Genomic DNA, 12014 nt, shown 5'->3' with positions numbered 1-12014 from the left:
ATTGAATCCAGATTGGAAGGCTGAATGTAGAACCGAGTTTCTGCTAACCCAGTTTGCACCACCCAAGTCTTTTTGATAGAGTTCTCCCATCGCGAGACTAGAGGTTGGGCTGTTGGTAGGAAGCTGAGCAGGGTCTTCGTACGCCATGGTTTCATCTTGGTTGCCATGATGAGTCACAGCAGCATAGATCCTGTGGCAGAGGAGACCTTAAAACCCGCTCTTCTTCTCTTGCTTAGTTGCTCTCATACGGGTGTCTGGCACCCGGAAGCACCCGAGGGAGGTTTGAAATAAAGAGGAGGGGGTGCAAGGGAAAAAGAGAAGAGCTGGTTTCTAAGGGCGGGTTCTAGCCAGACATAGCAACAATGCTTAGAGTGGCATCCCATTCTGACAACTGATGGATCTTTTCTTCCGGTCAGGTGGCAGATCTGACCTTGTCCTTGCAGGAGAAGGAGCAACAGATGGCCGCCAAAACAGACAGTCTCCTGAAACGGGAGGAAGAGGCAAAATCCTTAAGGCAAGGTGAGACCATGGAGGGAATTTTATTGGTCCCCTCAAAATCTGCCTTTTTACCTGTCTGCCTTCTCACTTCCACGGAGTTCCACTTTAGCCTGCAGTGTTGAGCATTATAGTTCAGGTTTTAAATTTGTGAACATCTTAAATTGGAGGTGGTCCTTACTGTTGACTAGTGATGGTGGTGTATCTGTGTGTGTGTGTTGTGGAATCAAATGTATGTTGTGGAATCAAATGAATAAAGCTCATCGCAGTAAGTATTTATTCAGCGCACACCGGAGGAATTTCCTCCAGAAAAAAATAGGAGGGATTCCGACAGACAAAAGGATGCGCTCATATTTATACATTTCAGGAAAGGAGGAGAAAATGGTGGTCATAAATATGCAGGGGCAATAGATAATGTAAGCATAAATATTCATAAGCAGCAAATCTTAAGGAACATATCCACCATCTACAGTTACTGTCCTTAAGGAAGAGTTAAACTAGATGTCCTGAAGATGAAGTTGTGCTCTTTGGATTTCTTTGTCCCACCTTGATGGGAGCCCAGAAGTGGCTTCTCCCCAACAAGGTCTGTGCCTTTTTCCCCAGGTCATGACCTGCTTTTGCTGCAGATGCACCAGCTGCAGTCCAGCCTGGATTCATGCAACGGCCAGGCTGCGGAGAGGGAAGCAGCACTGCAAGAACAACTGCGAATCCTCCAGATGCAGCTGCAGGAACAGCAAGAACGCCTCTTAGCCAACGAGAAGCAAGTGAGCAAATTTAATCCACAGGAATGTCGGTCCTGCCTGGGTCTTTAAACAGGCTGAAGGGATCTGGAGGGCAGGCAGGGGTGAGGACTTTGGCTCAGACCCTGTCGGAATGCAGCAGAAGGAAAGTTTGAGAGCAACTGGCTTTTGTGTGTCCCGCTTGGAGAATTCCCAGAAGCCTTTAAATGAGTGCTTCTCAACCTTGGCAGGCCTTAAAGAGGTCTGCGGGCTTCAACTCCCAGAGTCCTCCAGCCGGCATGCTGTATCGCAAATCCCACCCGCACTCCAACTGACCCTCTCTGCATGTTGTGCCATGCGCTTGTGAAGTGGTTGCTTTTTAAAAAAATAATAATAATTCAGAATGACTGAACTCTGTTCTTTCTTGAGGGCCAGGCTGCTGTGTTGGAACTCACATCCATAGCTTTGGAAGACCACTTGCACCTTTCTGAAGATGGAGAGGCGGAGCCCAACGGAGAACTGGTTTCCTCAGATGCCGTCCGACTCCAGAAGGAGAACCGAGACCTGGAACAGCAGATAGTGGAAAAAAACAAGGTGAAGACTGGGTGTGGTCTGATGATCTAGTCCAGGGGTCCTCAAACTTGGCCATTTGAAGACTTGTGGACTTCAACTCCCAGTAGTAGCTTTTTTGGGGGGGAGGGGGGAGTGTATGTTTGCACGTCTGGGGGACTCAAGATCCTGTTTCCCTTTCCCCCCCCTCTCTCCCTAGATGATAAAGCAGCTTCAGCAGAGAATGGCAGAGCTTAAAAAGACCTTGCAGAAAGAACTTGTAAGCATTGACTCTTCTGGGTAAAATTTATCCTCACCCAACTAGTGTCCTGTCTTTTACGCTTCAGCGTCCTCTCCCTTTGGGCTTCTGTTCAGCAGCCCTGCACCCATCATCCCCAGCGGCCTGTTTCACTTAGCCACAGAAATGTTTAGCTCGATTGTACTCGTAAGCTGAGGACGACTTCTACACATGTCATTCATTCTCTTGCACGGTTTGTGTAGATTTGATACCCTGGAGGTTTTTTTCTCGGTGCAGGGTTTGATGGCCTAGGACCCTAATATTGAAAAAAACCTCCGAAGACCCCTGTAAGTGAGGCGGTTCTTTGTTCGATGCTCGGCTCCCTCTTGTTTTTCCACCCACTCTCTATTTTTCCTCCACGTTTCAGAAAATTCGACCTGATGGCGAAGTCCCCGAAGTGCCCACGGCTGGTTTGACTGTAACAAACAACTGCGATCTGAGCGATTCCCGAGAGGTCAACTTCGAGTATTTGAAGCATGTGGTGCTAAAATTCATGTCCAGCCGGGAATCGGAGGTAAACGGGGAAATATATAAATATATATTGATGATCTTAGTTTACTTTCATGGCTTTTGGACAGGAGGATTCTGTTCAGGGTATGGATTTCCTACCTTTTGCAGGGTCTTATCCTTTAGTAATCCTTTCTCACTTCCTTTAAAGCAGGGGTCTTCAAACCCGTCCCTTTTATGACGCCTGGACTTCAACTCCCAGAATTCCTCAGCCAGGCACGCTGCTGGCTAAGGAATTCTGGGAGTTGAAGTCCAGGCGTCATAAAAGGGACGGATTTGAAGACCCCTGCTTTAAAGTGAGACAAAGACCAATACAGGTAAGAAAATTGGTTATTTACCTTGACAAAGTTACCTCTGTTATAAATGTAGGGCATGTCTCAAATTTGGGACATTTATAGTAAGGTTAGAGATTGAAAGACAATTGCGCTTTTAAATTTTGGCACATTTGTTATTGATATCCATGAAAAATAACCCCCAATCTCCTGCTGGGAATTCAGAAGGGAAATTGATTTTATTTTTAACGTGAAGAGTCAGTTTTCAGGTCGGCTGCCCCTCAACTTTCTCCAGTAATCCAATTTAGGTTGTCTAAAATGTTCCGTTTTGGTAACTTGGTCTCCCTCCTGTGGCGTTTCAGGCACTCCATTTGATCAAGGCTTTGTCTGTGTTGCTCAGCTTCTCCCCGGAGGAAGAAAACATGGTCAAGGAAACCTTGGAGTACAAGGTAAAGGGTCACCGATGCTCTGACATTTCACACCCGTTGCCAAAGTGGCCATTTGCACACTTAACAACACTAGCAAGGGCACTTAAGGCTTATCTACCACTTCATGGCCCTCTTTAATCGGTTTAAGAAGGAAGAATGGTTCTCTTCCATTTCCACCTTGGTGCCATTCTTTGCTTTTGTGGGGTTTTTTTTCCAGCCCTTGAGGAACACCAGTGGTCTATGTGTCTTGTATTCCTTATTTTATGCAACTCAAGGCAGAGTCCATAATTCCTGTTTTCCCAATAAGAACCAGAGAGGTGGGTTGGACAGAGAAGGAATTGTAGGAGAAGAGCAGGCAGAGCTAGAGGGGGTGGGGTTAAGCGAGCCATCAGCCTAGAGTCATGACGTTCCCACAAATGGTTCAAGTCCAACCCCTCTCGAATCCAGTTGACCCTTATCTGGCGCCAATTTAGCATTGCCCATTAGTTGGCTAGATTCTTGGGGTCTAGGCTTGAGGAATAAATCTGAACTGAGGTGTGAGCCTGATCCCCCGTGCCCGACAGGAATGGCTCGAAGTCACCCCGCCAGCTTCTGTCCTAAGTAGGGTGGCATCGCCAGCTGAAGGACAGGGGGCTCCTCTAAGAGTAAAAAAAGACATTCCTGCTTAGTCATTTTGGAGGAGGAAGCTTCCGAGATCAAATGCTTAGGTTTCCCAAGGGAAGGCAGAAAGAATCTGGTGAGATCCTTGTAATAGAGGTGATCAGCAATGAAGGATTCACGTGGGCCCTGTTCACCCAGTTGCTTGCGACAGGCCTTAGGGAGAACTAGAACTCACGGCCCCATTTTCCAACCCAGCTCTTCCCCCTTTGGACAGCTCCAAAGCGACACCCCACCAATCAGCATCCCTGCCTAATTTTGGGGCTCTCCCCTCTTTCAGATGTCTTGGTTCGGCTCCAAGCCGCTTCCCAGAGGGACCGTCCGGCCGTCCATCTCCAACCCAAGGACGATGTGGTCCTGAAGCTCTTCCGGGATGTCCTGCTGCCTTCCCGCCGGTTGTTGGGTTTTTGTGGGTTGCTTTTTATTTTTTTCTTCCCCCCCCCCCCACCCTATGAAAAGATGCACCTTGACAACGGCCGTGTCGATGGCGGTGACCCCAGGGAACCGTGAACTCTGGGGAGGGGAAGAGGTTTACAAAGCTGACCCACGAAAGGAGCCTCTCTTGCTCCAGCTTTGTGGACCGAAAGGGTTACCTGGGTGGGTATCTTGAGGTGCCTTTGGGGGGTTTTTTTGCGATGCACAGCAGGGATCTATGAAGTCCCTCCCTCGTTTCCGCTGGTGTGTAACCCTTGGCAGGACAAAAAACAATTTTGCCTTCTCGGATACACGCCAGGCCCACCACTTGTTAACATTACCATCACCAAGGATTGCTAACCGGCTCAGAGGTTTGGGGGAACTAGCTCTAGATAGTTTTCCACAGAGTGATCCAGCTTTTATTTTTTCTTTCTTGCTTTCTTTCTTAAAAACGGTTTTAAACAGGCCTTCGCGGCGCTCTAGCATTTTTTTTTTTTTAAACAGATGTAAGGAGGCAAGGGGAAGCGTTTTAGCCACCGAGTTTGCAAAACCGGAAACCGTAGATTGGGTGGGGCCCTAAAAATCACAAAACCCCTGTGACAGGTGGGTGTGTGGAGTGGTTAGGCAGGCTGATTGCAGTCGCTCACATCCTGAGCCGGAAGCAAGCGTGGACATTTAAACCTGTACAGCTTTTTCTTTTTTCTTTTTAAAGGGTACATTCACATCCCAGGACACTCCAGGCTTGTTCGAACTAAAGAGCAGTGTTTTGTTTTTCCTAAATCCGACTGAAGCCAGGTGTTTAGTTAAGAAAAACTGCAGGTTTTTGTGTTTTTTTTACTATTTAGAGACTGGTGTGGCAGGCCCCTCTTTGAAAAAAAACAAAACCACACAAAACCCCTGCTAATTGCAGTTCCACCCCACTTATTTCCTGCGCTTTGGTGAGCGGCAGTATTTTTTTTACCAGCTGGGTCGTCTTTCGATTCGGAATGAAATGGGGGGACCCCTCCACAAGAAGCTCGCAAGAGTCTTTTCTTTCCAGTCGTAAGCTGGCAGTGCGGGACTCGAGGGTTGTAGCAACTTAATGCACTTTTCCTTCCTTGCACAGAGAGAACATAAAAGTGCCCCTGGCCGTGGGTCTATATATAAAGAAAGCCTGGGTGGGCCACTCGTCCTGTGTACATAGTGGACTCTTTGGCGATGGATGTGGATGGCTTGAGCGAGACCTGATTTTGTTGGTGCAATACATTATTATTATTATTATTTCTTTTTTGGAATTGACCCTGGAGACGAGATTCTTGACCTTCGCGCTTGCTCTTTCCATGGGACAGCTTGAGGACTAGAAGTCCTGATGCGGGCCTCTCCTGGATGCCTAGGTTGACCGGGGGGTGTGTGTGTGTCTTCGGGAGAGGAAACCAACTTCTTCAACTTGATAGGGGGGAAAGCTAAGGAAAAGCCAACCTCTTTGAATCTATCTGCTCTTTCTCTGTTCTTGTTGCAAAAGGATTTATTTCAACTTCACAGAGAGAGAGAGAGAACGTATTGATCTACCTTACTGCACTGGTAGGGTTGTAAAATCACAACAACGGAGGGCTGCGTGACACCGTGATACAGTCTCTCATTGTCCTGTCCTCCTTCCACCACTGTTGTGCCAGCACCACCTGACTCTCTGCTGCTTCCCTAAGATCAGGGCTATCGTAATCCTACCTTGCTTTGTTTAAAAAGCTTTATGGGGGTGCCATCCAGGCTTTTTGATCTGAAAGGCCAGCCGCCCGATCAAAAACCCGATGCTCCCACATTCAAAACAGTCGGGGCGGCCCCGTCCGGTTTCAAAAACCGATTTGAAAAACTAAAGAGAGCAAATGCTAATTGGAGAAGGCGTGCAGAAGAGATCTGGCTCCTCTCCCAGCATAGCCACATATTTGCCGTGATGGCAGAAAGCAGCCCGGGAGTTTGGGACGGAGGATATAAACCATTACAGTACAAATAAAACAAGTTTTTCCTTGACAAAGAACTGAGGGCAGCCATCTGTTTTAAGTGCCTGCCCTCCCTGTATTAAACAAGCCTTGAATTTCTGCCTCGGTCCAAAGCTGTGCTTTGTTTAAACCTAGCCATTGTGGTTTCCTAGGAACGGAAGTGAATATAGATGATTTTTTTGGGGGGGAAAAGCGAGGTGTGGCTGTTTGTTTTCGCCCGCTTCTTCTCCAAGCGGGATATAAGGAACCCGTTGGGTCTCTCTTTATGGAAGACACAGCCATCAGCCAGAGCTGGTTTAAACTAACCCTCCAAGAACTTTATTTGAATTAAAGAGTAGCAGGCACTTTACAAGAAACCGACATCCGCGCCGAGCCCAGCAATTCTTAAACTATGTACAAAAAAAAAAAAAGGCCCACTGGCTTAACAACGCCTTCCTTCCCTTTAACACCCCCAAACCGGGCCGACGTTTTGCTTCTCACACCGTAGCTACCATCCCTTCCCCACGCCACCTTCCCCGGACACCGCAAACGTGTGTTCACGTTTAAATTAAAAGTTTCACACACATACACACGCGCACACATTCAGCGGGCCAGAGCAGCAACGGCAGCCACAAATCGCAGGCTGTCTCCCCCTCCCGGCGGCAAGTCCAGTCAGTCGGAAAACGAGGACATCCGCTTCTTCCGGTGCCTCCAGGGGAAAGAGAAGAGAGTGCTTCCTTCTCCCGGTTGCGTTTCGGTGGGAGGCTGCCGGTCCCCAGAGGAGTAACCAAAATGTGGAGGCACTTCCCGGCTCCCAAAGTCGTTCTTGGCGTCCCGGGTCCCCGGCTTTTTAGACCGTCTTCCGCGCGGTGAGAACCCTGACTATTGAGCCGAGTCCTCCTATCGCCAGGGCCTGAGAGGGCGAGAGAAAAGGGGAAATTAACAGCTGCGGCACGTTGGCCTGACTCCCCCGCCTATAATCCCTCCAGCTTTTAGACTTCACACGTGCTTTTAGACTTCCTGTGCAGCTGCCTTTGGCTAGGACGTCCACTGAGGGAGCGATAACGCGGTTATTTAAGGACTGCACGTGTTGCCCCTTGCACTGTCAAGCAGCTCTATAGGCGTTTTTACGCGTTAAAGGGGTGCAGTGAAGACAAGATTATAGCTGCCTCTGCAAAGATAAGCCAGGGGAAGAAGGGCCTGGCTGTCTGCCATTCTGTCTCTTTTCGTGGCTAGCCGCGGAAGAAGGAAAGTTAAAAATATATATATGCCGTTGAAACCCCTAAGGGCAGGTGCTGTGTGAAACCACATTTCGAACACAGGATTTCCTGGCGGCACCTTCAGCCTGGCTGTCGGAGGCACCGGTTTGGCGTCAAGAAAACTTACCAGCAAAGGAGAACAGTTGTAGCTTGGGGTTGAGATGAGGGATGCTTGGCGCGCGCTCTGACCTTGGTGGTTCTCTTGCAGACGTCTCATGACCCAAACTAGGTGACGTCATCCGTGTCAGCAGTTAAACTTAGGTGGGTCATGAAAGCCACCAAGCTCAGGGAGCACCGAGGACCCCCTCAAAATTTACCAAGGCTGTTTTGGAGAGAAAACTTAACTGGTCTGGCCTCACCAGCAGGGCTGACACCACAGCCACCTGCTTAAAACTCCTGAGTCCTAGACAGGTCATTCGCCTCGGCTGGCTAAAGGGGATAGCGGGAGAGGCCTTGCCGAGCCAGGAGGGAGGAATTCAGCTCCACAGGTGGGAACTCCTGTACCTTTTCGTGCCACTGAAGTAGAATAGCGCTGCTGTTTTCCGTCGGCTTTTCAAACCCTTTGTAAATGTACTTCATCAACAAGTCGATGCCGCTGCTGTCCAAGGAATTGACCGCCTGCTCGATCTCGCTGCTCTTGAAGGACGTCAGGACTTTCAGCACCACTTCCTGGGCCTGCTCCTGAGGGGAAAGCCGAGGTTAAGTCAAGGCAATGGGATCGGAGACGAGAGAGAGAGAGAAAATAAAAAAATTAAACCTCCCCTTTACCTTTGCACCTGGGTTCTTGGTGTTCCCAGGAGAGTTCCGTAAAGCTGCGTGGAAGGCTCGGAGCAAGTCTCCCGTGCGAGGAATTAAGCTAAGGAGTTTGTGCTGTGTGGTGCAGTCATAACCCCCCCCCCCCCAACAATCTAACCTTCCCTACTTAAGGCCAGCAACTGATGAAGGATTCCCAGCAACGAGACTCAGCTACCAAGTTAACTTATTCGATTGGAAAGATGCTATTAACATCTCCAAGGAAATTCATTCAAGGCAGTTTGTTCCTTGCTCTAAAACAGTCTTGGGGATTTCAGATCCCAGGCTAATATATTCAAAAGGAAGCTTTACTATGAAACAGCTTACCTCCTGCACCTCTGCCCATCCCAGGTTCTTGGGAAGGACTCGATAGGTGGGCAAAAATGCCAAACCCAGCCCCGAACATCTGGCTGACTGCCACGAGCCGTGATAATAGCATCAAACAACATGTGGCTATCCACGGTCCTTAGTTTGGATTTGATGCAGCCTAAAGCACTGGCTGTATGATGAACTATAATAATCAACCTCACCAATCTGGGGAAAAGACCCACTCTGGTATCCAGGAGATATATACAATTTGTGACATCTGTTCCCCCTCCAGAGAACAAGGAAAGAAATAATTCCCATTTAGCCCAGCGATGACGCGGAACGAAAACCAAGAAGACCGTACGAGGAGAACCAAGCCATGGTTATTAAATTCAGAAAACACTGGATCTCAAAAGGGTTTTCGACATCCATCTCCCGCCTCCTGGGAGCAGCGAGGGGAAAATATTTTGCTCCGGGCCTGGATAACGCAGCTCGGTAACAAAATTGACCCATCGGCTGGGTTGCGCACAATCACCAACTGATCAAACAAGCTAAGCCGCAATCAAAGCCAAGCCAAGGTTAAATTCAACCAAGCAAAGGACACCAATGCAGCCTAAAGAATATTGTGGTGGTTTCCCCCCCCAAGGTATTTTAATTCTGCTCTGGGTAAACGTCAGTTCCGTGTCCTTTTTCGACCTGCTTGCGCTCTCATGGAAAGGGCAGACTCAGCAGAGGGTGGCTCTGCCAGTCGCCCACTCTCGCTGCTCCACATGCTAGAAATCTGTCGTGGCATGATCAGGAACAGGCCGAGCGACATTCACGGATGCCGGCTGGCGGAAACAAGCCCCCCCCCCACCTTTTCCCATCCCTAGCTCTTCCGATCCAACCAGACCGGTCCCCTTCCTGTCAAACCTGATGCCGCAGATGACAACTGCATGCATCATGGCCTTTACAGGTCTTGTCATTCCTGGTGCGCCGAGGACGCCCCGGGGTGGGGTTTTTCCTCATTCCTCAGCAAATCTGTCCTACAACATTATTTCTCCTCCGCAGGCTCGTCGGCTTCCCGTTCACAGCCCAAGCTACGCACCTTCCTTTGAAACTGTATTATTATTTTTTTTTGAAGGCTTCTCAGAAGCTCTCCTCTTCCAGAAAAAAAAGAAATTGGCAGATCTAAGTCACAAGACCCATCCTGTGCAGCTGCTGCACCTGGCAACCACAGGGAACAAATTCCCACACAGTGCTGGCATTGTCTCAACATGTCTTTGATGACTGCCCCCTCATTCTTTCGCCTTCAACAACATGCAATCGGAAAGCAATTCCCCCGTTAGATGCTCAGCCCAGGGAGGGAGACGTACGTGGCGGTGAAACGCACAGCTAGATCAAGGACAGGCCTCAACCTGCAGCCCCAGGAAAAGAAAAAGGCATTTTTTTTTTTAAAGATGCGCTGCAAAAGAGGACCGAAAGCAGTCCGACAAGCCAGAAGGGGAATTCTGATGCCAGACACTGCAGGCTAGGAATGAACTGTGGGCGTATAAATGCCGAAAGCATCCCCTCTGCATTGATCAAGGCCGGATAGAAATAGACACGACAGTTGCCAGAGCACCAGAAATCGCAAAGAACAGTTAAAAGAGATCTAAAACGAGGCTGCGGGTTACCTCAATCGCTAGCAACACAGAAAGCTTGAGGAGAAGGAAATTTAATGCAGGGGGAAGGTGAGGATGAGGTTAGCCAGGGAGTTGTGAAATTATTCCCCATCGGGTTCCTATATTTCCAAGCAGGAAGCAAAAAATCGCCTCCAGGCAACCCACCCAGATTAACAAAACCAAATTTGGCCAAACCCTGAACCAGCAGGAATCACGCATAAATGTCTAGTCGCTTGCCTGGTTGAACTGCATATCTTCAGTCTTTAGGGAGGAAAAGTGGAAAAGGACCGCCTAAAAAGGGTCGTCTGCGAAAGGACCCCCACCCAAATCCTAAAATCCACCCTGGAAAGGAGGAACAGACAAGGGAGCTGTATCTGCTCTTCAGCTACTCCCAGGCCCAGATGGATGAATGCCCCACAACATCCATGGAGATGCATTGGGCTTTTAAACTCCCGACAACGGGCACCAATGCCCAAGACATTGGATAAAGGATGAAGCCATTGAGGAAGGGGGAGACCACACAGGCTGGTGTGGGGGGGAGATACGACAAATGGATGGATAAGACAGACAAGACAGGAGGATGAGTTGCGTAGGAGAGATATGATAGGTAGGTAGGTAGATAGAAGACATATAAGATAGAATGAGTTGAGTAGGATAGAGAGATATGATAGATAGATAGATAGATAGATAGATAGATAGATAGATAGATAGATAGATAGATAGATAGATAGATAGATAGATGGATAGACGGATAGACGGATGGATGGATGGATGGGTACATAGGATAGATGGATACATAAAATGGAGACAGAAGACATGGGTACAAGGATGGAGATACAGAAATGACAGAGTGGGTGGCTAGAATGGATGGATGGATACACTGATTTATACATATATAGAGATGGATAAATGGTTGGGAAGGCATAGATACATAGATTAGATGATAGATAGATAGATAGATAGATAGATAGATAGATAGATAGATAGATAGATAGATAGATAGATAGATAGATAGATGATAGATAGATAGATAGACAGACTCAGAGATAGATAGATAGATAGATAGATAGATAGATAGATAGATAGATAGATAGATGGATGGAGGATAAATGACAGAATGGATATAGACAGAATACAAAGAAATAAAGATATTGGTAAAGATTACTAGATATAATAGAGGGTAGGCAGGCTGACAGATGAGATAGACAAAATGGATGGATAAAATGAATAGATATAGATGATAGATACAGAGGTGAGATAGATGGATAGACAGGTGACAGATATAGGACAGACAGGCAGACCGACAGATTAGATAGATAAAATGAATAGAGATAAGATAGATACATAGATAGATGAAAGATAGATGACAGGTGGATGGACAGACAGGGCGACCCTGGCCCAGCTGATCCTGGGGGGGGGGGCGATGAAAGGGAGGGGAGGAAAGGGAGATCGAGAGAGGAGCGATCAGGCGGAGGAGGAGATCGGGGCGGCGTATGGGTCTTGTAGTCCTCCAAGCCCTCCTCCTCCCCCTCCCCCCCAGACCCCCGAAAAGATATTGCCGCAGCGCCGCTTCCACCTCCGGGCCGGGCCCTCCTCCGTTGCCCTCCGCCGCGCCGGCCCCGCTCCCGGCCTCGGCGCCGTCGGGCTCCTCCACGAAGCGGTTCTCGTCGAACTGGTCGATGTCCAGGCGGCGGAAGCGCGAGGAGAGCGAGCTCCGCGCCAT

At 48.6% G+C, this 12014-nt stretch overlaps 2 protein-coding genes across 3 annotated transcripts in view; one reads left to right on the top strand and one right to left on the bottom strand.

The window, feature by feature from the left end:
• The window catches only part of GOLGA1 (golgin A1), a 16575-nt gene extending 12255 nt beyond the window's left edge, over positions 1-4320 (top strand). The window contains exons 11-17 of the mRNA XM_015826127.1: positions 417-519; positions 1099-1259; positions 1650-1808; positions 1984-2043; positions 2429-2575; positions 3203-3289; positions 4206-4320. Of these exons, the coding sequence (XP_015681613.1) occupies positions 417-519; positions 1099-1259; positions 1650-1808; positions 1984-2043; positions 2429-2575; positions 3203-3289; positions 4206-4286 (798 nt within the window). The 3' untranslated portion in view covers positions 4287-4320. The remainder of the gene's footprint in view (positions 1-416; positions 520-1098; positions 1260-1649; positions 1809-1983; positions 2044-2428; positions 2576-3202; positions 3290-4205) is intronic.
• A 2284-nt stretch (positions 4321-6604) lies between these two features.
• Positions 6605-12014, bottom strand: ARPC5L (actin related protein 2/3 complex subunit 5 like). 2 transcript variants are annotated; one of them, XM_015826134.1, is made up of 4 exons: positions 11834-12014; positions 8319-8386; positions 8055-8231; positions 6605-7204 (listed from the first exon to the last, which is right to left on the bottom strand). In XM_015826134.1, the coding sequence occupies exons 1-4, from the start codon at positions 12012-12014 to the stop codon at positions 7142-7144; spliced, it is 489 nt and encodes a 162-aa protein (XP_015681620.1). In that variant the 3' UTR covers positions 6605-7141. The 2 variants fall into 2 exon arrangements, with proteins under 2 accessions (XP_015681620.1, XP_015681621.1); XM_015826135.1 differs by having other exon boundaries at positions 8319-8391; positions 11848-12014.

The sequence above is a fragment of the Protobothrops mucrosquamatus genome, unplaced genomic scaffold, assembly GCF_001527695.2.
Source record: "Protobothrops mucrosquamatus isolate PMUCROS unplaced genomic scaffold, P.Mucros_1.0 scaffold2971, whole genome shotgun sequence".
Taxonomy (NCBI): domain Eukaryota; kingdom Metazoa; phylum Chordata; class Lepidosauria; order Squamata; family Viperidae; genus Protobothrops; species Protobothrops mucrosquamatus.
This window is presented reverse-complemented; position numbering and strand designations above follow the sequence as displayed.

Excerpts from the sequence above, each read along its gene's own strand:
- ARPC5L (XM_015826134.1), bottom strand. The coding sequence starts at position 12,014 with ATGGCGCGGAGCTCGCTCTCCTCGCGCTTCCGCCGCCTGGACATCGAC. Across the intron at positions 8,387-11,833 it reads GCGGCAATATCTTTTCGGGG|ACTTGCTCCGAGCCTTCCAC; the intron begins GTCTGGGGGGGA and ends CTCGCACGGGAG. Across the intron at positions 8,232-8,318 it reads CCAAGAACCCAGGTGCAAAG|GAGCAGGCCCAGGAAGTGGT; the intron begins GTAAAGGGGAGG and ends CTTTCCCCTCAG.